Raw genomic sequence first — 21951 nt, 5'->3', positions numbered from 1 at the left:
TGAAAGTTTTAGCACTATCTTGCTTGTCTCCTTATAGTTGAAGAGAAGCAATGTTCTTAACTTTGCACATTAACTCAAGCTGTTCAAGCCCGATTTCAAAAGCAAGCACCGGCTGGAGTCGCATAATATTTTGTTTTTTCAACTCCCAAGGACAGCAGCTAGGGAATATAAAGACTTTGTACTCCGCATAAATAACCAGATAATGCATATCACAGACGCATAATTAGCGTGAATTACCTTGCTTGCACGGTCACACCCTATATCCATGGAAAAAATTGGTAGCCTAGGATAGAAAATAAAAGAGCATTCATTAATCAGTAAGAAGATATATGTCACATAAACACCTTGATTCAACATTCAACAGCCGCAAAGTAAACTTACCAAAAGAGAATGTCTGACTTCTGCGCCTTCTTTATTTCTTGCCCTTGCTGTTTTATTCCAGCCGTGGGTGTAGTGGAATCTCTGTGAGGCATTGACACCAGTGCAGCTTTCTGCATTAATGTAATGGAATGTACCAAATAGTAGAGAAGCGCGACTGTTGCATTGACACCAGTGCAGCTTTTTGCATAAATGTAATAGAATGTACCAAATAGGAGGCTGGCTTCTAATTTTCTTTTCATCGCAACTCTAATTCCTTAATCTTCAGTCTTCTATTTTTGTTGGTGTACCTCATATTGTTGCTTTGGCATTTAAATCACTCTGAAAAAAACTTCGCAGACCAGAGAGAGGGATGCGAAACGAACCCATTAATGGAGGTTTAAGAGGGGTTTGAGTCTTATATCGAGATTCCCCTTCTAGAGATATTTGGCGTTGATACTCAGGTGACGTCAAGGCGTATGCGATCATACTTGTGAGTTCATCATCATACACCGGAACAACAATATCATTGATGCTTACGGGAAGAAGTAGCCTTCGTCCACCTTGAAGCTCTGCCTCTCTAAAAGATGAAATATAGACAGGGCTATGCTCTCCAAATGTATCGAGCTTCTGAGAGCTAAGGAGAAAATTCTTGTTGATGGAGCGGTAGAAATTGAGGAATGGCACACCTAACCAGCTTACAGAATATTCTGAGCTCTCATAATCTTTACTCGGTAGAGCAGGTGAAACTGGATACGCCACCTTGAATTCGTTTTGCTGTTCTGGGAGATCTATTGGAGGGAAAGTTGAAAAGTTTGAAGGAGGAAGCAAGATCTTAGTATTGGTTGGAATCTCCCCTGATGTCTGACGCTCGCCTATCCATGCTGCATCAAGAGTAGCTGATAGATTTTTCATAACTATCTCGCCATCTGACTGTGTCCTGCGAACATCGAGTTTACTTTCTAGAGGTTCAGAACTATCAGGTAAGGTCTTGCTGGGAGAGACTTCTCCACCATCTTCCTTTTCCGGATTCAAATCTAAATTCGTATCCGCTTCCTTCTGAACCTTAGTGTCATCAGTAGAACCACCATCAGGATTCTGATCAACCTCTGAGCCAGAAAGAAGAGAGTTAGTCCCAGCATTCATCTCGGGGAGGGTCTGGCTCTTAGCCAAGGGTACTTTCTCATTTTCATCACTACTCTCAATCTTAGATAAACTTGATGCATTAATCAAGCGGTGATCCCACATATATGACTGAGAAATGAGCTGCCTGCGAAGCCGGTACAGCTCAAGAATATCCACTTGAGGTTGGCCTTCCTTCACCTCCCTTTGCAATATCATCTTTTGAATATTATCCTGAAAGAAATGTCAGAACGTTACAAAACAAAACCACTGGTCTTAAAATAATAATTGTAGTATATTGGTTTTAAGAGAATCAATTTGATCTTTAATACATAAATTATTACCTCAAACTCTGCTTTCTCTCTCTGCAGCAGTTTCGACGCATAAAACCTTTTGCTGCAATTTGACTAATAGCATTTAATAATTCAGAAAACAGAAGCTCCGCTCTCTCTACCACCTGAATAATAAAAATGAAGAGAAGTCAGTTAAAATGTGTGAGATTTCAAAACTGCATCCCAGTAAAATCACAGATATCTAACCTCATCTGTCTCTCTCTGTATCCAGTCCTGATTATCATAGTTGAAACTAAGAACTGATGGTGGAAGGTAGACAGAATTCACATCTATAGTAGCGTAACGGAAGCAAGCAACCATGTTCCCAAATCTGCATGGACACAACTTGTTAGAGCAAAGGAAACATATAGAATTTTTAATCAGACACGTTTCAACAATTTAGCCAAGAGAAAGTACCCGTAGAAGCGAAGACAGTCTCTATGGAGAGAATGGCCACAACATGCTACTCTACTGGCAGCTGCGTGATTTGAGAAACTGAGCTCCAGAAACTTCCCAAAAGATAATCCCCATGCAGCATCAGACATCACCACTCGTAGAGTCGCAGGAGGAAAACTGTCAGGTCGAGGGCATCTCAGGCATCTATGCCACATCCAAATTTTCCCCTCCTTTTCACCAGGTAAGAGATAATCTTGAAGCTTCTTGACAGATATCGTAAGGCTGCCTTGTCGATGAGTGTAACAGTGAACGTGAGCTTCTGATGGCATCTCACATGAACGACACCTGTATCCCTGCGATTCGAGCATATATTTGGGTTACCATATTATTATGTAAGCTGAAATAGAGAAGTCAAACTGTAAAACTTACCTGATCGAACAAATGATCTCTCAAGAACAGTCCCAAGGATTTATTGAAACTACCATAGTATTTTATCCGGAAGAGATGAGACCTCTCACACACCGTTCCTTTCCACACTGATCTGGACGATAGAGAAACCAAGATGCTCTGGTGATCAGAGGGTGCCGGAGGAAACTCCTCTTTTTGAGATTGTGGTTCCTTTGGAGTCTCACAGTTTTGTTGTTGGATGGCCGTAACCTCTGAACCGTTGTCCTGGTTTTACATGACTCCGACTAATCACTCTGAAATCTTACGTCGCAGACAAAGGTGTTGTAGAAGAGAATCAAGAGACATGAATCGTATACGATGAAATTGAAGATGAAGTGTCGGCGATCCTTTTCACCGAAGATGGACCAGGAGCTGGGTTTGACTGGGAGTGGGCCACTTCGATTAGGTTAAGCCCAATTGTAACTGGACGCCTTGTGACGTGGCAAAAACGTAATGTCTGATAGGCTGAATATTTTTGACTACGTGGATGGCTTGGCTGATGAGTATATCTTCCTTTTAGTATAGGTTAGATTTTAGGATCGCTGGAACTAGTGGAGGGGGCATCAATTTCTTTTATTGCGTGAATAATTGAGTCTCTGTGGATTCGATCCCTAGGTTTTACATCGCACTCTGAAATTGCAGAGTAGTTCAAAGGGTAAACTTGAGCATATCAACTTTCTCTTCAAATCTAAAATAAAGCTTACCCTAAATAGTGGCTTAAGAATAAAACATAGCCTAAATAGTGTATCAACTTTCTCTCCAAATATAAAATAAAGCTTACCCTAAATAGTGGCTTAAGAAAACATAATATGTGTCTAAAATGACTTGGACACTTTTGTAAATAGTAAAAACTTCTGGGCAAAATTTGCAAATCTTGAAACTTCATTTATCACGAGTCGGTTTCCTTGATCAATGGGTGTTGACCGAAACCACGGGTGGTGTCGATCCTCAATATTCGACTCTGACTTTAGCTTTTCAGCTCCAATTCTCTTGATGCTTTAGATAGCTCCAGAATCTTTAAAGTACTCAAAATCATACTTAAACCTGCAATGACTCTAAAACAGACTTGAAACATAATATAAAACTCTTAATAAGAACTTATACCTTGGTCAACCCATAAGACAATGATATATCCCTGAACAATACCCACATCGTGGATCAGACTTCCAATTTAAACTGGAACTCGCTTGTATGAACCCTGAAATTTTCTCCAAACCTAAAGATGTTCAACATGAGAGTGCTTAAAAAATCGCAACATGTGGGGTAACAAATTCATATTCGGATATCATCAGTTACTCTTACTTGATGGCGATGTGACTATCGAATCTATTCACCATCTACTCTTTCTCTGTCCCTTTACGAAAGAGGTTTGGAGTTTCTACCTTTGAAGGATGAGAATGAAACATGGCATTTTCTTTATGTGGCAGCATAACTCTTTAAACTTCTCCATTCTACAACACTTTCTCCCTTGGGCATCAAATCATGAGTCCTAATCACTGGAACCTATGGCCATCGAAAATCTTCAATAACATGTTCTAGTCAGCTTTTCAAACGATCATTTGAGCTAACCCAAGACGATCGAAAGTGGCAATCTGCCCAAATTTTAGCATCTCTTCAGTAAAAGGTTGCTCTAACTCTTTTATATAACCCTTTTTCACATGTGGAGTGTCAGGTGGATCTTCAGTCAGCGGGTATGGGTTGGATCTTCATGATCAACCCAATTTAACGACTATCTTTTAATGTTCAATTGTTTGTCCCATATGCACTGGTGGTAGAAGGACTTACCATCAAAATTCAACTCAATCATTTGACTCTATCCAGCTTATCCAAGAAATTAATTCCAAATTGTTTCCCCTGGAGCTCTTTGGAATCGTCTCAGACCTTTCTATATTTTCTTCATTTTTATATCTATCTCTTTCCGGTTTATTCTTATGATTATAAACTTGTATGATGCATAAAACTCTTTAATTTAGATAAGAATATGGTTATAAATGAAATTTAGTTGTAACTACTTATCGACTAACCACTCTTGTGGTTTAATTTATTGTAGTGGCCCGACCGCCCACGGCTAATGGATCTTCCATGCCTGTATCACTCGATTTGTGGGCCCCATTTCTTTCGATGGGTGGTGCATTAATTTATCAACGAGTGGTGCAATCACCACATGATATTTTTCCATGCTTTGTTCTCACTCACACGATACCACGAATAACTTTCGGATATGTCATCCATTCATCTACTACTTCAAATCAAGCACGCTTAAATCTGGAATTCTTTTTGGATGTGTTACCAATAAAATAAGTGCACTTTAGAGAAATAAGTAGTCAAATAAATTCTTTTAAAACTTTTTCATATACCACAAACTGGAATATTACACTTATCATCTTGATCGTCTGCATTTAGATCGTGTGAGATAATGCTAAACTATGTGGAGAAGAGAAACATTGAGAATAAAGCAATCAAAATGAAAAACAATATAATCCAAACAGTAATCAGATAACATGCAGTATCATGGATGTTTACACATATTGACTGTTTAGTTTCAGATCATTTTGATTTCAAAGATCTCGAACGGAGCACACTAGTCTAAATTTTTAATGTAAACTAGATTTTGATTTGCGCTTTAAAAGGGCGGAATATTTTACGTTGTGAAATCTAGTAAAAAATGTATCAGATGTTTTGTTAGGGAAATTAAAATAGGCAAACCCATCTTATATAATCCCCCTTTTGATCGATCTCTATTGAATCTCGAACCCATTTAAACCAAAAATCCAATTTTTTTTTATAGATTATATTAGTTTTAAATTTTTATTTATATAAGATATTTTTGACAACAATAACTAAAAACTATGTAGAAGCAACCGCTGATTTAAATAACCAAACCGGAGGTACGAAATCAACATATAACAAAGTAGAAAAGAAAACTCCGAGCACCACATGCAAATTTATCCACCATTGTGTAATGAAGTACTGATAATAGAAAGCAAACAATGATAATGATATGTATAGTCAAGTGTAGGTAACTTAATATATACATAAAGGATGCTTGTTTTCAATTTTACATACATAAAATCTTATTTATACATCATTAATGGTAAATATTTTTAACACTAACCATATTTTCAAACGTGGTTTTTCGAACAAATAATGTTATGGTCAACATGTATGGTATTCTTCTTCCATTTCTGCAGATAACTTCATGATTTTTAAAGTTATATACTTGTTTCTCCTACTTCATAAAGCTTTGTAGTATATGTTTTAAATTATTTTTCACAAATACAAAAGTATATAACAAAATAAAATTGCACCTTCTATTCATAAATTTAAATAAAAAACTAAACTATGCAGTTATAACAAAAATTAAAATGAAAACTTTAATAAAATATTCTGATTTAAATTTCAATTATCCTAACTAAAACATTATAAGGTTGGGTCATAATTCTTTCTAATTCCATAATTTTGGCACCCCTTAAAAACAAATAAACTAAATTTTCTAGATTCACGAAACATATAAAAAATTTGGAATTATAATTTCTATTAAATAAAGTTGTTATATAAAAATTATCATGTGTTGTTATTGTTTATTTCTAGAGCTTGACCTATGACCATTTGAATATTTGTTTTTAATATAAAGATGTTTTTGTGCTAAATTAGTATAATATATATTTGTAAATTTAAATGTATTAACTAATTGTTAATATAACATTTTAATACATAAAAATTATTTATTTCTTTGAATAATTATATTTTGTTATTTTAATCATTTATTAATTTGACATACATATATATGAAAACATTATACCAATAATTTATGAATATATGAAATTATATTTTATTTCTATATTATATAAATGGATTATGATATGTGGTCTCTTACTTTATTATTTATTACTAATAAATATTGAAAAATATTTAATATTTTAATACAAAATATATAGGAAACCTATAGAGAAATCTACTTTGGTTAAGATTCGATAAATGAAATCTATTATTTAAATTATGAAAGACATTATATGATTAAATCTAATATTTAAATTAGAAAAAAACAAGCATATTTAAATATAGGTTCAATAAATATGGCAATGGCATTCTAGTTTAAATAAATGGTAAAACTAAGGGGCATTTCTATTTTGTATTTCTCTTTTAATAATATAGATAGGAAGACAATAGAATGTTGCAAAGTCAGTGTATAACAATTATAATAATGTCTAGTCGTTAGCTTAATGGTAAAGAAAGAAATGATATAACTGAACCAGTTTACACGTGACGAAAATACCCTTAATGAAGACCAAAACTTTCACTAAAATACAGTGGCACCAAAATAATATTCCAAGGTAGTGTAAAGGAAATCTGAAAACAAGGATCATGTTTTAATTGTATAGACTAGGTGACCGGTCCGCATCCTGTGCGGGCATAAGAAAATTCAAAACGTTTAAAACGTTTCAGTTAAAAATGACGTTCACAAATTAAAAAAAGATCTAGATGTATGGAACTCCTCAATGGGTCTGGAACGTAAGAAGCTGGAGACGTACCTTGCTTTGAACTCCTCAATAAATTCAAGTGTTGGGTTGAGCAAAATATGAGTTGAATTATACCCGCTAGATATGGAGTAAGCACCTACAAATTATTTTCATCTTATTTATATGTTATGCGAGTAATAATTTGACACAAATATAAACAACATTATATACCTTTCCACTCTTTAACAGAACAGAACCTGATAACACAAATAATCATCGTGGACATGTTACTCATACTGTAATCGTATACTTGTTTAGCATAACAACCCCACATAGTACACATCACATTACTGTATAATATAAACTTAAGTTAAAATACAGATTATAGATGTTTAGCTAGCAAATTAAGGAAAAGATAAACGACTTAATCTTACTTTGGGTCACGCAACTCAATCAAGAGCCTCATGTTATCCTTTCCTTTTATTATTTTGTTTTCCAGAGACCCGAAGTTAACTATTTGGCCCCACATCTACATAACAAAAACAAGCGTCAAATCAGGAACAAGTATAACAAAAGTGACAGACTCTCTAACTGTGTAAGAAACTGACTCACCAACCAAATAGCTATGATCAAGATTTCGCACCATTGCCATTGTTCTTGTAAGAGCAGAATGTTTGTATTTTAAGACCTTAGGTGTCTCCTATATATATAAAGTCGATTTATTTCTCATATTAATGACCCCCAATAAATAATGAAATCGTTTAAAAAAAGATATAAATGTGTATTGTCAAAAAGTGATTTGCATATGATATGATTTTAACTTGCGCAAGTAATGTAATAAATATGATATCAACCGGCGCAAGTTTACCGTGTGAATAATAAGGAAAGTTATTAATATTTGTATTAGTTTACAATCTTGCGCAAGTTTAAACTAAATATCTAATTAATATCCCCCTAGCTATATATATGGGCTTAACTAAATCGACAATAATTTTGGGCTTTTCTAAATAGGCTAAAGACATATTTTCTCTCCTAAGATAATTAAAGCTAATTAAGAAGATAGGACCCAAATATTACCTCATTCTCAGCTTCATCTCAGCTAGTGAAAATGTGGGAACCAAAGCTACATACAGAATCTTCAAGCGCATGGCTATTTATAACCAGTGCAAAGAATATAAAGGGACCTGCAATTAGGTTTGCAACAGACTGACTAAATAAGTAATGTGAAGCTCTTAATCTTGCTAATGAAACCGAAAACCAAACTTGAAAATCTCAGTAATTTCTCACATCCTGAATCACAAACCAATCTATCACTGTCTAAATGCTTGTTGAGTTAAGTAAGGAGAATAAAATCTTACATTCCTTCTTCAGAGGTTCACATCAGGAGACAGTCCGCGAAAATACTTATCTTCACGTGGCAATTAGTTCGATGCTCAAGCTGAATGTTAAACCAGTTTAAGAGAATCAATAACTCAACAACAAGAAACATATAGGTAGAAAAACTTCAAAAGTTAATAATACCTGGTCAACGAAGTTGTTTAACGATTATATATGTAGTTTCTTCAATCTTTCGATCTCTGCAGGTTAATCACTCAATTAGATACAAAGTATCAAAATGTTAATAAGCAGATCGTAGTTTCTATCTTACAAATTAAATCGGTTCGAGAGTAAATCTCAATTCAATCTCAGCTAACGATAATCGCTATCGAATCCAATAAGAGAAACCAAAAACTCTGTATATTAACAGAGTATCGACAAACTTCACCTCGTCGATCTGATCGATGGTGGAGAGAAGGAACCTCATCTGCTCGTTGCTTCTTGCCGCCATTGATCTGATTGAGTCTTCAGAGTGTCGAGAAGCAAACTCATCTGCTCTGACCGTCTTCATCGGTTTTAAACTTATCTGATGCGCGATTAAATAAAAAAAAAAGAAGAAGAAAATTCAAAAAAATACGACGGCGTTTTCCACTTCTCGTACGCGAGTGAATAAAACAAAAAGAAAAAGAAAATTCTAAAAAATCAACCAATAGAATTATAAGAATTTTCCTGAGAAGCTTTATGTGATTGACACGTCAGTAGAAATCACTAAAGTGACTTCTCTTTTAATATATAGGGGATGATAAGTGTAATTTTCAAAAACAAATTAAATCAATGTATTTTTCAAATTTGAAAACATAAATAGAGTATTTTCCCAATTATCCCTTTCTGTTATTCATTTTTTTTTAATATTTTCTATTGGTTTATATATCAGCAGTAGACAGTGTTTATCTTCTTCTGATTGAATGAGTTGTGCCTCTTGTTTCATCTGATAATCGGATCTCGGTAATGATCTTCCGCCGATCAATTTTGCTAGATTTTTTGATCATCAGTCGAATCGCAAGATCAATCTTTTTTTTTTTTCTCATTTAAAATGCTATCCGATTTTCATATATCTTTATAAAGTCCGTAGCCCTAACCTTTTAACTCTGTGGTTATCTCGTGATTCTCTGTAAGTTGAGAGAGTTTTCTAGGGTTTAATAGATTTGAATCTAGCTAGAGGTTTTTGGGAATTTGGGTGTTTTATTCTTCCTATGGCTCGATTGATAATTCCTTGTCGAAGTGTGACTGTGGCTAGGTTCAACCTTCTCCGTTTGCTCTCTTCAACCTTCTGAACAAGCTAGCTAAATGATTGAGTTTGTTCGAGCTTTGAATACTCGTATAGTTTTGATGATGAAGTTTGCTTTGGTTGTAACAAGTATATTATAAATTCCCCTTAATTTCTTCTCTAATTTTGTCATCTTTTGCAGGCTCCCAGTCCTCTTCCATTACGTAATTCACCAAAAAAGAGACTTGCTCCCTTCCTTACTTCCCAGGTTTCTGTTTCTTTCTTTTATTTCTTCAACTTCTACTTAAATCTAAATTGAGTATAATCTTCAATTTTGCATCATCAGGTTACTTGTTTGACCAAGAATCAGTTTCCATCACACTCTGTTAATGTAACTCTCTCTATTTTGTTCTGTTGCCACTGAATCAGTTCCGGATAAAGTTGAAATGGATGCACCTAAGGAAATATTTCTCAAGGACTACACCAAGCCTGATTACTACTTTGAAACTGTATGCTACCCCACCCTTCTTTAATCTCCAAATTAGTATAATCACTATCGTTCTCATGTTAAAGCTTTTTGTCTGTTTAGGTGGATCTTAGCTTCTCTCTAGGTGAAGAGAAAACAATTGTTAGCTCTTTAATCAAAGTTTCCCCTCGAGTTCAAGGTACCTTACTTGTTTAGTTTCTTTAAGCTCAACATTCAGCTTTGTTTTTACGTTTTTTTTTTTTGCATTCACTTCAATGTATTTTTTTTCTTTCACATCGCTTTCTGTTGCCCAGGATCCTCTGCTCCCTTGGTCCTGGATGGGCATGACTTGAAGCTACTTTCTGTCAAAGTTGAGGGCAAGCTTCTGAAGGTATCCACTTAATGCTTAAACCTGCAGATTTTTTTTTCTTCTTTTTTTGTATCTCTATGCTCACTCTGTTATTCTAAATATTACCAATTAGTTTTTTTTTGATACTAAAATCAACTCCCTATTATAAAAAATTAATAACTCACTTTTCTTTGCTTACCGGTCTGTCTTTAACTTTGACTAGGAAGGGGATTACCAGTTGGACTCTCGTCATCTCACTCTGCCTTCACTGCCGGCCAAGGAGTCCTTTGTTCTGGAAATTGATACTGAGATATACCCCCACAAGAATACTTCACTTGATGTAAACTTTTCTGCATATGTTCTTTTACTTTTTTTTTTTCTTCTGTTACCAGAATAATTTTAACCATTCCATGGTTATTCTGTAGGGGCTCTACAAGTCATCTGGGAACTTTTGCACACAATGTGAAGCAGAGGGTTTCCGGAAAATCACATTTTACCAGGTGGGTTGCCACTTCTATATAAGATGACTCTTGTTGGGATAGTACAGTTGATGTTCTTACATAGTGTTTTTAATATGCAATGATTAGGACCGTCCTGATATTATGGCGAAGTACACATGCCGTGTTGAAGCTGACAAGTCACTTTATCCTGTATTGTTGTCCAATGGAAACCTTATTTCCCAAGGAGACATAGAGGTTAGCAACGTAGTGACACCTTCTGTCTCACCTTTTTTCTTTGCTGAACGCATATCTCTTCGTTGAAATGTAGGGAGGTCGGCACTTTGCCTTATGGGAGGACCCATTCAAGAAGCCTTGCTATCTATTTGCTCTGGTGGCTGGACAGCTAGCCAGTAGAGATGATACATTTACCACACGCTCTGGTAGGGAGGTATCTCTGAAAATCTGGACTCCTGCAGAAGATCTACCGAAGACTGCTCATGCCATGTATTCTCTGAAGGCGGCCATGAAGTGGGATGAAGATGTAAGTACTTTCAAAAGTTTTTTAATATTGTATTTGCATGTATTGATCTGAATTTTTTGTGTTAACCTTTTCCTCTAGGTGTTTGGCCTTGAGTATGACCTGGATCTCTTCAACATTGTCGCCGTTCCAGATTTTAACATGTATGAACAAATAGTCTTTTACTTTTCTTATTGTCGAGAATAATCAAACTAATTGATTTCTGTTCGCTTTTCAGGGGAGCCATGGAAAACAAGAGTTTGAATGTAATTTGTTTTATAATAATAACGTATCTGTGTTGATATTCTATCTTCTTGATCATGTAAGTATGTCTACCTTGCAGATTTTTAATTCCAAGCTTGTCCTGGCATCTCCAGAAACTGCAACAGATGCAGATTATGCTGCAATTTTGGGAGTTATTGGTCATGAAGTATGTAATGCGCATTATTCTGTTTATGAAATCTTATACTGTGTACGGTTATTTTCTTAATAAATGTGTCTTTCATTGTTTTATGTGCAGTACTTCCACAATTGGACAGGTAACAGGTCAGCCTCATCTATCCTCTCTTTATTACAAATGATCGCTTCTTGTTGGTTGAATCTTCCAGTTTTTTGCTTATATGCTCGTCTGCACAATAACTTGCCTAAGATAGACATTGTTATTATGCGGCCTGGTATATGACTAAAACTCTATTTCTGATAATAGGGTGACATGCCGTGACTGGTTCCAACTCAGTCTAAAGGAAGGTCTTACTGTCTTCCGTGATCAGGTACACTTATTCTTCATAATTGTAAGTTGCGTATTGCAAAATTTTCTCTATCTAATCGTATTATGCTTCTCAAATTTTTAAAGGAGTTTTCATCTGACATGGGAAGCCGTACTGTAAAGCGCATTGCTGATGTTTCAAAGCTCAGGATCTATCAATTCCCGCAGGTACGTAGTCTTATCCTTTAGGCCACTACATGGTTTGTTCATTTTTTTTAATAGCCAAATCCTTTGTTGTTTGATTTCCAGGATGCTGGTCCTATGGCACATCCTGTTCGCCCACATTCATACATCAAGGTTAGAGATTCTTGTTACTTATCTTGCCATAAAATTATGATGTAGATGTTACGTTCGGTGTTGATAAACATGGCTCTTTATCTTTCTCTGACAGATGGACAACTTCTACACAGGCAAGTTTCTGTTTGCTAAGAAGACTGGGATTGATTTCATTTGGTTGCTCTCAGTATTGTGTTCCAATCTAACGTGCTAGTGTTTTTGTAACTGTTCTAAACTTGGATTATGTGTCTGGCCATCACCCTGCTCACTCAGTGACGGTACGGATCTAAGAATTTTATTTTCATATGCAGTTTCATTTCGTGTCAGTCCCTTATATGTTAATTCTGATAATATGATTTGTTTTCTTTTTTTTGTTGTCGTTTCAGGTTTATGAAAAGGTTTGGCTCTTCGATAATAATGTTGCTGTTATATGCAGTAAGCAAGAAACCTTAGCTGACTGTATAATGTTTTCTTAGGGAGCTGAGGTTGTGAGGATGTACAAAACTCTACTCGGAAGTGAGGGTTTCCGAAAGGTTGCTTTCCAATACTCTTTTTTTTTGTGTGAATCCAGTAGCTAGGTCTTTATTGCGTGCTCTTTCCGCTCACCTCTGTGTGAATTTATTGCAGGGTATTGATCTCTATTTCCAAAGACATGATGAGCAAGCTGTGACCTGTGAAGACTTCTTTGCTGCTATGCGTGATGCCAACAGTGCAGATTTTGCTAATTTTTTGCAATGGTAAGCCATACTTGTATTGTGTAATGTCTCGTGAAGGTTCTTGTTTTCATACTAGTAAGGATGTACAATGTTTATATTTTAGGTACTCACAAGCTGGAACTCCAGTCGTCAAAGTGGCATCCTCTTACAATGCTGAAGCTCGTACCTTCTCTTTGAAATTCAGGTTCTATTCTTATCGTACTATTTCTACACTGAACCGTCTACTGAATTTGTTGTTGATACATTGAGTTGCTTTGTAATTTATAATTTTTTCCAGTCAGGAGATACCTCCGACTCCGGGCCAGCCCACAAAAGAAGCTACATTTATTCCAGTGGTTGTTGGTCTTCTGGACTCAAGTGGGAAAGACATTACACTCTCCTCTGTTTATCATGATGGTACACTGCAGACCATTTCTAGCAGCAGCACAATACTTCGAGTGACTAAGGTCAGTCGAGAATTCCTTAATACGTTTTGTAATGTATGTAGTATACGTTATATTGCCCTCCACTGTATTCCACATCCAGTGCTTATGTTTTGCTTACGTCCAGAAAGAAGAAGAGTTTGTGTTCTCTGATATAGCTGAAAGACCTGTTCCATCCCTATTTAGAGGATTCAGTGCGCCAGTTCGTGTTGAGACTGATCTCTCGGATGATGATCTGTTCTTCCTCCTAGCCCATGATTCAGATGAATTTAACCGGTAATGTGCCTTTCCACAACATATTTTAATTCTTTGTGCTCTTCGATCATTCATGTATTTCTGTATTTTTTAGGTGGGAGGCAGGTCAAGTTCTTGCAAGGAAGCTCATGCTGAACTTAGTTTCTGATTTCCAACAAAACAGACCATTGGTTTTAAACCCAAAATTCATTCAAGGTCTTGGCAGCGTGCTTTCTGACTCAACCTTGGACAAGGTATGTCTCTACATTCCCCACATAATCAAACAAGGATACGACTTTGTAATCTTCTATTGTGTAGGAATTTATTGCCAAGGCAATAACATTGCCTGGGGAGGGAGAGATTATGGACATGATGGCCGTGGCAGATCCTGATGCTGTTCATGCTGTTAGAAAGTTTGTTAGAAAGCAGCTTGCGTCTGAACTCAAAACTGAGCTTCTAAAGATAGTGTGTCTTCTTCTTTCTACATAGTGAATCTTTCGGGACCAAAGTTTTCAACTGTTGTTTTTTGTGCAGGTTGAGAACAATAGGAGCACAGAGGCTTATGTCTTTGACCACCCAAACATGGCGAGGCGTGCTTTGAAGAACACGGCTCTAGGTTTGCATTAACTAGTCTTTTTTTTTCTTTTGTTGAACAAAAAAAACGAGCTTCTCTTTCTTTGCTCAAGTTCTAACTTCATTATGTTTGCCTAATCCAGCTTATCTTGCATCTCTTGAGGACCCATCATATGTGGAACTTGCATTGAGTGAATACAAGTCGGCCACCAATTTGACCGACCAATTTGCTGCTTTAGCAGCTCTTGCCCAGATCCCGGGTAAAACCCGTGATAACGTCCTTACTGACTTCTATAACAAGTGGCAGGGCGATTACTTGGTATGGTTCTTAATATCTCACAAGTTACTTCCTTCTTGCCTCCATACTGAGATTTATCTGGCTTCTTTTTTCAGGTTGTTAATAAATGGTTCCTCCTTCAATCGTCATCCGACATTCCCGGCAATGTGGAGAATGTGACGAAGCTTTTGGATCACCCAGCTTTTGATCTGCGCAATCCAAACAAGGCAAGTGAATTCTCAATCAATTTTGCAACTTTCTTTCTCAGATCCATGCCTTACAAACAACGATCATTCAGGTTTACTCGCTTATTGGAGGATTCTGCGGTTCTCCAGTGAACTTCCATGCCAAAGATGGATCAGGTTACAAGTTCTTGGGTGACATTGTTGTCCAGTTAGACAAAATCAATCCTCAGGTTTGGCTCCCAAAACTAAACCTGTGTGTTATCTTTTGTTGACAATAAACAAACCTTTACGACTTGCTATTCTTGTGTCCGAGTCTAGGTTGCTTCTCGTATGGTATCTGCCTTTTCGAGGTGGAAGCGCTACGATGAAACCCGACAAGCTCTGGCCAAGGTAACTGCAAAAAACAGTCTTGTTTCTTTTCTCAAATACGCAACAAACCATATTAGCTTTTGTTGGGTTTATAATCTATAAGAGAAAAATGTTTAGATGAAGCTGTTGTGGTTTGCAGGCACAGTTGGAGATGATAATGTCAGCTAATGGATTATCTGAAAATGTCTTTGAGATTGCCTCTAAGAGTTTGGCTGCTTGAGAGAAATCAAGAATCAATATCCTTTTAGAAGACATATATAAACGAACCCTAAACTTTTGTGTTTCTTTCTATGTTATGAACTTCATTTCCAACGATATTTCTGTTTCATATTAAGGTAAGTTCATTAGTTTTAATAACAAAGATTCCCTATTAAAATTTAATCACATGGAAAGAATGTACTATAGCAGCAGAATGGAACTTTACGCATCTTTTGCCTTATTCCTAAAATAGTTAAGCCTACCATGATGGCTGATGTCTGACCAATTAGTCTTTGTACAGCAGATTGAGTATACATAAAGTATTCTATAGAGATTGTATTCCATATTCTTACAAACCAATACTATAATAATTTATTATTTAAAGTACATAGCATAATGTTTAAATAATATAACTATTAGACAGTAAAATTGTATAAAGTAACTTATAATGCATCAAATATAGATATATACACAGCGCAATTGCGTGAGATGAATGTTATATATAAAACTAATTTTTATCTATTATTATTTATCTGTATTTATTTACGTATTATGTATATGATTAGAGTAAATGCATAAATCAAAACAATACATCTTGTTATTTACGATATTTTTTTGGTAAATAAATCAAAACAATCATTTTATTTATTTTATAAGGTATATAACTAATTTTCAATGACATAAAAATAAATATTATATTTTAATATAAATATTTATTATTGAGAATTCATACTCATATGATAAACACAAAATTTCTAATGACGACTTGTTGAATGCAAATTTCAAAATTAAAATACTAAGGTTTCAATACTTTTTCAATACAAATTTAGAAATTATCATATTTAATTATTTTTTCTATGTTATATGTTTAATTTTAAACTATATATATATATATATTTTTTTTGAAACACAAACTATATATATATATATAAATGTCTAGTAAATAAGACTTCATATTCATATGATTTATGATCATTTGTATCTTGTTATTACCAAAAAAAGTTAAATCATTGATCACAAAAATTTAGTGTGAGGCATTTAACGTTTTTAGTAATTTATAGTCGTTTTAAAAATTCAAAATATAACATATTACAAAAATTTTATTTTTATTATTATATGATTAATGTGGTTGTTTAATATCTTTTAATAATATAAAATAAAAAAAGAGTTAAAATACAAAATTATTATCAAATATTTATTTTTCATAATCATTGTTTGTCATATATACGTTAATCATATTAGACAATTTTGTAGCTTTTATTTAAGAAAAGTGCGAGAATATTCTTTTGTGTACTATTTATCAATTTTATAGTTAGTTTAATAAAACATATAATCTAAATTAAGATGGACCAATCTATTTATCAAGAATTCTGAATTTTATTCTCATGATGACATGTGGCTATAAAACAATGTTGTAATGTTTCTCAATTAATATATAAGAGATATTATTCAAATGAAATGGAGAGTATAGTTTGCATAGAAATTAGATTATTATCATTCACAAAACAAAAAGAAATTATTAGTTACTATCAATAGAAGTAATATTAGCTTGTTTAGTTTAAATAATTAATATCTATATGATGACAAAAAATACCTATATTAAAATTAGGGCTTTTTGCAGAATTGACCTACAACTTAAAATCAAATACAAAACTAACCTCTTTTTTTTTTGGAAATTGGTTTTGCTCTATTCACCCCACAAGTTCATATAATTCACGAAAATGCCATCATTTTTTTTTCTTTTCGAAAATGACATTTTTACTCTCTCACCCTCATCATCTTCTGGTAATTACAAGATTGACATTGTCATCAATACCCTAACCACCATGAACAACCAATTTGAAGCTCTTAATGCTCCCAAAATCGAGTTACCCTTCTTCTTTTTACATTCTTATGAACTAAACACAACATATCTCTCACTTTCTCTCCACATTGAGAAAAAAAACCCAAGATTTTGATTTTACATTTTTTATGGTTCATAAAGTCATAGAAGCTAACGATTATGGGTGGGTCACTTTCGTTTGAGATTCTGTGGGTTTCGAGAAGCCTTATGTGTGCTAAGGAAGTTATCTCACCAATTTAAGGTATGAAATCAAATTTTTTTCGAGATCTGTTCGTCAGACGACTTACATGGGAAGTCGTCTGGCAGTAGACGATTTACTTGGAAGTCGTCTGGTCAACGCAGAAGTTATTTTTGCAATTGACTTTGAAATATGTTTTCTGAGACGACTGAAAATTAAGTCGTCTGATTTTATTTGGTTACAAAAAAATCTCCAAAGAACCTTGACGACTTACATTTCAATGGTCATAGGTTAGTTTTGCATTTGACTGGATTATTTCAGAAGTTTGACTTTCTTGGACGACTTACATTTCAGTCGTCTCGTGAAAATTAATATATCAATATTTTTTTTAAACTAGACGACTTACAATTAAGTCGTCATAGGTTAGTTTTGCAATTGAAAAAAAAAACTTCAATATTTAATTATATATAGACGACTTACAATTCAGTCGTCCGTCATTTACGAGGTTTGACCAGAATCTCAGAATAAAATCATGGATGACTTACATGTAAGTCGTTGGGCGGATGACTGAATTGTAAGTCGTCTGGGTATAATTAAATATTAAAGTTTTTTTTCAGTTGCAAAACTAACCTATAACGACTTAATTGTAAGTCGTTTAGTGTTAATAAAATATTGATATTTCAATTTTCACCAGACGACAGAAATGTAAGTCGTCCAGGAAAGTCAAACTTCTGAAATAATCCAGTCAAATGCAAAACTAACCTATGACGACTGAAATATAAGTCGTCTAGCTTTTTTGGAGTTTTTTTTTAACCAAACAAAAGTAGACGACTTATTTTTCAGTCGTCTCAAATAACAGATTTCAAAGTCAATTGCAAAAATAACCTCTGCGTTGACCAAACGACTTATATTTTAGTCATCTGGAATACTTATATTGAAGTCGTCCGCGTCGACCTAAATGGACGACTCTCTGGAAGTCTACTAGATGACCTTCGTAGATGTCGTCTGCGTCAATGTTTAATAAACTTGCATTTTCTCTAAAACTATAAAGACTTTTTAACATTTTCTTGTTAATTCATGTTTATTAATGAATATTTGGGCTACTGAATGAAATTTATAACTTAATTGGTGATATTTATGAGGTTACCAACATTCGAGAGTGATCCGAGAAGAATTCAGTGGAAGTCCTCTCCGCTAGTTTTTAAGTCTTCTACGTTAGTTTTTGAATAATTTGTATTTTTAAGAGTGATAACTAACTTCAACATATGTAAAACTCTTATTTACAAAATATGTTCTCTCCCTTAGTTTTACTAAATTTGACTAAGTTTTTCAACGCAAACTTATAAAAAATATGATATTCTTTGACTAGTTACTATTGTTTGTTTCCATCTCTTAAGTATTATTGTTATAGACAATAATGATGATTATTGTTATGAGTTGGAAGAAGGGTTAAAATGCTTCTTAAAATGTTGTATCAATATGAAGCTACCAACATTCTTGTTTATTAAGATGAGAAAAAGGCCATTATAGTTTATTATTGCATATGAGAGGTCGAAAGATAAGAAAAAGGCTACTGAAATCGATTATTTCATTGATTTGTAAATGTCTAAACACATTGTTAGCACATGTATTACATCTTGGGAAACATTATTACTGATTTTACAAAAAATTCACAACTAAAAGAGTAGACATGCAATTCACAAAACAGACCACAAACAAAACTATTATAAATCATTCATCTACAAAGACAAGCTTAGACTCCACTTGATATGGAAGAAGACTTTGTCAGAAGACTTCCAGGAAGTCTAGATGTCTTTTAGGAAGTCCAGACGACTTTTAGGAAGTCTAGACGACTTCCAGACGACTTCCAGGAAGTCCAGACGACTTTCAGGAAATCCAGACGACTTTCAGGAAGTCCAGACGACTTTCAGGAAGTCCAGACGACTTTCAGAAAGTCCAGACGACTGAAGTGGAAGTAGTCTGGAAGACTTTCTGAAAGTCGTCTAGTGCATTATATTTTAGACGACTAACAGATAAGTCATCCCAGAAGTCTTCCAGATCTGAAAAACCTACATATCAAATCTAGATATGAAAACCTGCATATCCAAAAACATTCAAATGGCTTAAAAACAGAAAAAAGGAGTGGAAGATTAGATAAATCTACCTTTATAGAACACACAAAAATACATATCTAAAATTAATATATCTACCTTTAAATGAGTGGAAGATGAGTACCATCTGATTAAAAACCTGCAAAAAAGATAGATTAGTAAGAAAGACATGAGACAAAACTGAAAAATTCATATAAAGTTTGGTGTTTTCAAGTCAAAGATATTAGAGTGGGTTTGGAGAGTTTTAGTTTGGGAAAAAAGTAAGAACTTTATAGAACAAGAAGTTACCTAATGAAAAAAAATCAGACATAAAAACTTACCAAAACGCTTAGATCTATTATGAAAGGGAGACTTCGTCAGAAGACTTCCATGAAGTCCAGATGACTTCCAGGAAGTCCAGCCGTTCATAAGGATAGGAAGCATAGCCGTTCTGAAAGCCACCGTTGACAACCATGGGCTAGCCCAGTCCAATTAATTTTGGGCGGGCTATGGACATGCCCAATTAATAAATGGTCCAACTAGATAAAAAACCAATTGGTACATGGTCCAATTGGGCGAAGACCAAATGGACAATGAGTGTCCATGGACTTCCTAAAACATATTTTCATGAGTTTAACAAAAGAAAGCATAGCTTTACAATTTAACCCAAAAAACGGTTTTATCTTAAAATAAAAAAATTATCGATTTTGACGGAAAACATAATTTCACAATTTTGACAGAAAAATGTATTTCAAAAAATTTGGCGGGAAAATGCAGTTTCTCGGATTTTGGCGGGAAAACACAATTTTTTGGTTTTAGCGGGAAAATGCAATTTCTCGGTTTTGGCAAGAAAACGTAATTTCTCGGATTTTAGCGGGAAAACGTAATTTTTCGATTTTGGCGGGAAACACAATTTTTCGGTTTTAGCGGAAAAACACAATTTCTCGGTTTTGGCAGAAAAAAACAATTACTCGGTTTTGGCGGGAAAACATAATTTTTTGGTGTTGGCGGGAAAACACAATTTTTTTTGTTTTGGCGGAAAAACACAATTTCTCTGTTTCGGCGAGAAAACGCAATTCCTCGGTTTTGGCGGGAAAACACAATTTCTCGGTTTTGGCGGAAAAACGCATTTTTTGTTTTGGCGGAAAAACATAATTTCTCGGTTTTGGCGGAAAAACGCTATTTCTCGGATTTTGGCGGGAAAACACAATATCTTGGTTTTTTTGCGAAAAAATGAAATTTCTCGATTTTGGCGGAAAAATGATATTTCTCGATTTTGGCGGAAAAATAAAATTTCTCGGTTTTGGCAGAAAAACAAAATATCTCGGTTTTGGAGGAAAAACACAATTTCTCGGTTTTGGCGGGAAAGCATAATTTTACGGTTTTGGCGGGAAAACATAATTTTTTGGTTTTGGCGGAAAACACACAATTTCTCGGTTTCGGCGGAAAAGCGCAATTCCTCAGCATTGACGGGAAAACACAATTTCTCAGTTTTGGCGGAAAAACGCATTTTTTGGTTTTGGCAAAAAAACACAATTTCTCGGTTTTGGCGGAAAACGCATTTTTTTGGTTTTGGCGGAAAACACACAATTTCTCGGTTTTGGCGGGAAAACGCAATTTCTCAGTTTTGGCGGGAAAACACAATTTCTTGGTTTTGGCGGAAAAACGTAATTTTTTTGTTTTAGCGGGAAAACGCAATTTTTCAGTTTTTGCGGAAAAATGAAATTTCTCGATTTTGAGAAGAAAACATAGTTTTACAGTTTTGACAAAAAAATACTTTTATAATTTTGGAAAATAAACATAATTTTAAAATTTTAAAAATAAAATATAAACTAATAATTATAAATAATTATAAATATTATTGGATGTCTATGGGCTTGCCCATTTGGACATGGTCTCTATTGATTTTGATCATTTGTTTGGACAATTGTCCAATATGAACCACCCATTACTACCCAAAACTGAAATGGTCCAAGTGGTCATGCCCAATTGGACCATGGACATACCATTTGACAGCTCATAATATATTAGAGATTTTACTTTAATAATATAGATATTTCATATATTTTAGAATAAAATGATTATTTTTATCTTTTTGAAAATGACAATTCTCTCAAATATCTTTTTTTTTAAATTAAATGACAATTCTCTTTTTGAAAATTTTAATATTTTTTAAAAGATATTTAAATTTAAAACTTCATCTCCAAAATCTCATCATTTAACTCTAAATACTAAGTCTAAATTAGTTAATCCTAGAAATATATGTATATTTACTTTTTAATAAAACCTATTTTGGTCACTTTCTTCCTTAAAAACTATGTTTGTGAAAATAAACTAAAAAATACTTTCCAAGA

At 34.3% G+C, this 21951-nt stretch overlaps 1 protein-coding gene across 2 annotated transcripts; it reads left to right on the top strand.

Moving 5' to 3' along the window:
• Positions 1-9304: 9304 nt before the first annotated feature.
• Positions 9305-15669, top strand: LOC106347673 (puromycin-sensitive aminopeptidase-like). 2 transcript variants are annotated; one of them, XM_048774173.1, is made up of 32 exons: positions 9305-9436; positions 9901-9966; positions 10045-10207; positions 10288-10363; positions 10479-10555; positions 10737-10853; positions 10939-11013; positions 11101-11208; positions 11282-11494; positions 11573-11634; positions 11709-11736; positions 11814-11900; positions 11991-12016; positions 12177-12240; positions 12324-12404; positions 12486-12533; positions 12628-12646; positions 12786-12790; positions 12899-12910; positions 12989-13045; positions 13140-13249; positions 13332-13412; positions 13506-13674; positions 13778-13926; positions 14000-14138; positions 14203-14349; positions 14419-14500; positions 14601-14776; positions 14851-14961; positions 15033-15149; positions 15238-15309; positions 15428-15669. In XM_048774173.1, exons 3-32 carry the CDS (start codon positions 10145-10147, stop codon positions 15506-15508), a joined length of 2652 nt encoding a protein of 883 aa, XP_048630130.1. In that variant the 5' UTR covers positions 9305-9436; positions 9901-9966; positions 10045-10144; the 3' UTR covers positions 15509-15669. The 2 variants fall into 2 exon arrangements, with proteins under 2 accessions (XP_048630130.1, XP_048630131.1); XM_048774174.1 differs by having other exon boundaries at positions 9323-9436; positions 10128-10207.
• The last annotated feature ends 6282 nt before the right edge of the window (positions 15670-21951 follow it).

The sequence above is a fragment of the Brassica napus genome, unplaced genomic scaffold, assembly GCF_020379485.1.
Source record: "Brassica napus cultivar Da-Ae unplaced genomic scaffold, Da-Ae ScsIHWf_2941;HRSCAF=3726, whole genome shotgun sequence".
In the NCBI taxonomy this organism is placed as follows: Eukaryota; Viridiplantae; Streptophyta; class Magnoliopsida; order Brassicales; family Brassicaceae; genus Brassica; species Brassica napus.
Note: the sequence above shows the minus strand (reverse complement) of the source record. Positions and strands in the feature narration are given on the sequence as shown.

Excerpts from the sequence above, each read along its gene's own strand:
- LOC106347673 (XM_048774173.1), top strand. The coding sequence starts at position 10,145 with ATGGATGCACCTAAGGAAATATTTCTCAAGGACTACACCAAGCCTGAT. Across the intron at positions 11,495-11,572 it reads CCATGAAGTGGGATGAAGAT|GTGTTTGGCCTTGAGTATGA; the intron begins GTAAGTACTTTC and ends CTTTTCCTCTAG. Across the intron at positions 14,962-15,032 it reads ATCTGCGCAATCCAAACAAG|GTTTACTCGCTTATTGGAGG; the intron begins GCAAGTGAATTC and ends ACGATCATTCAG.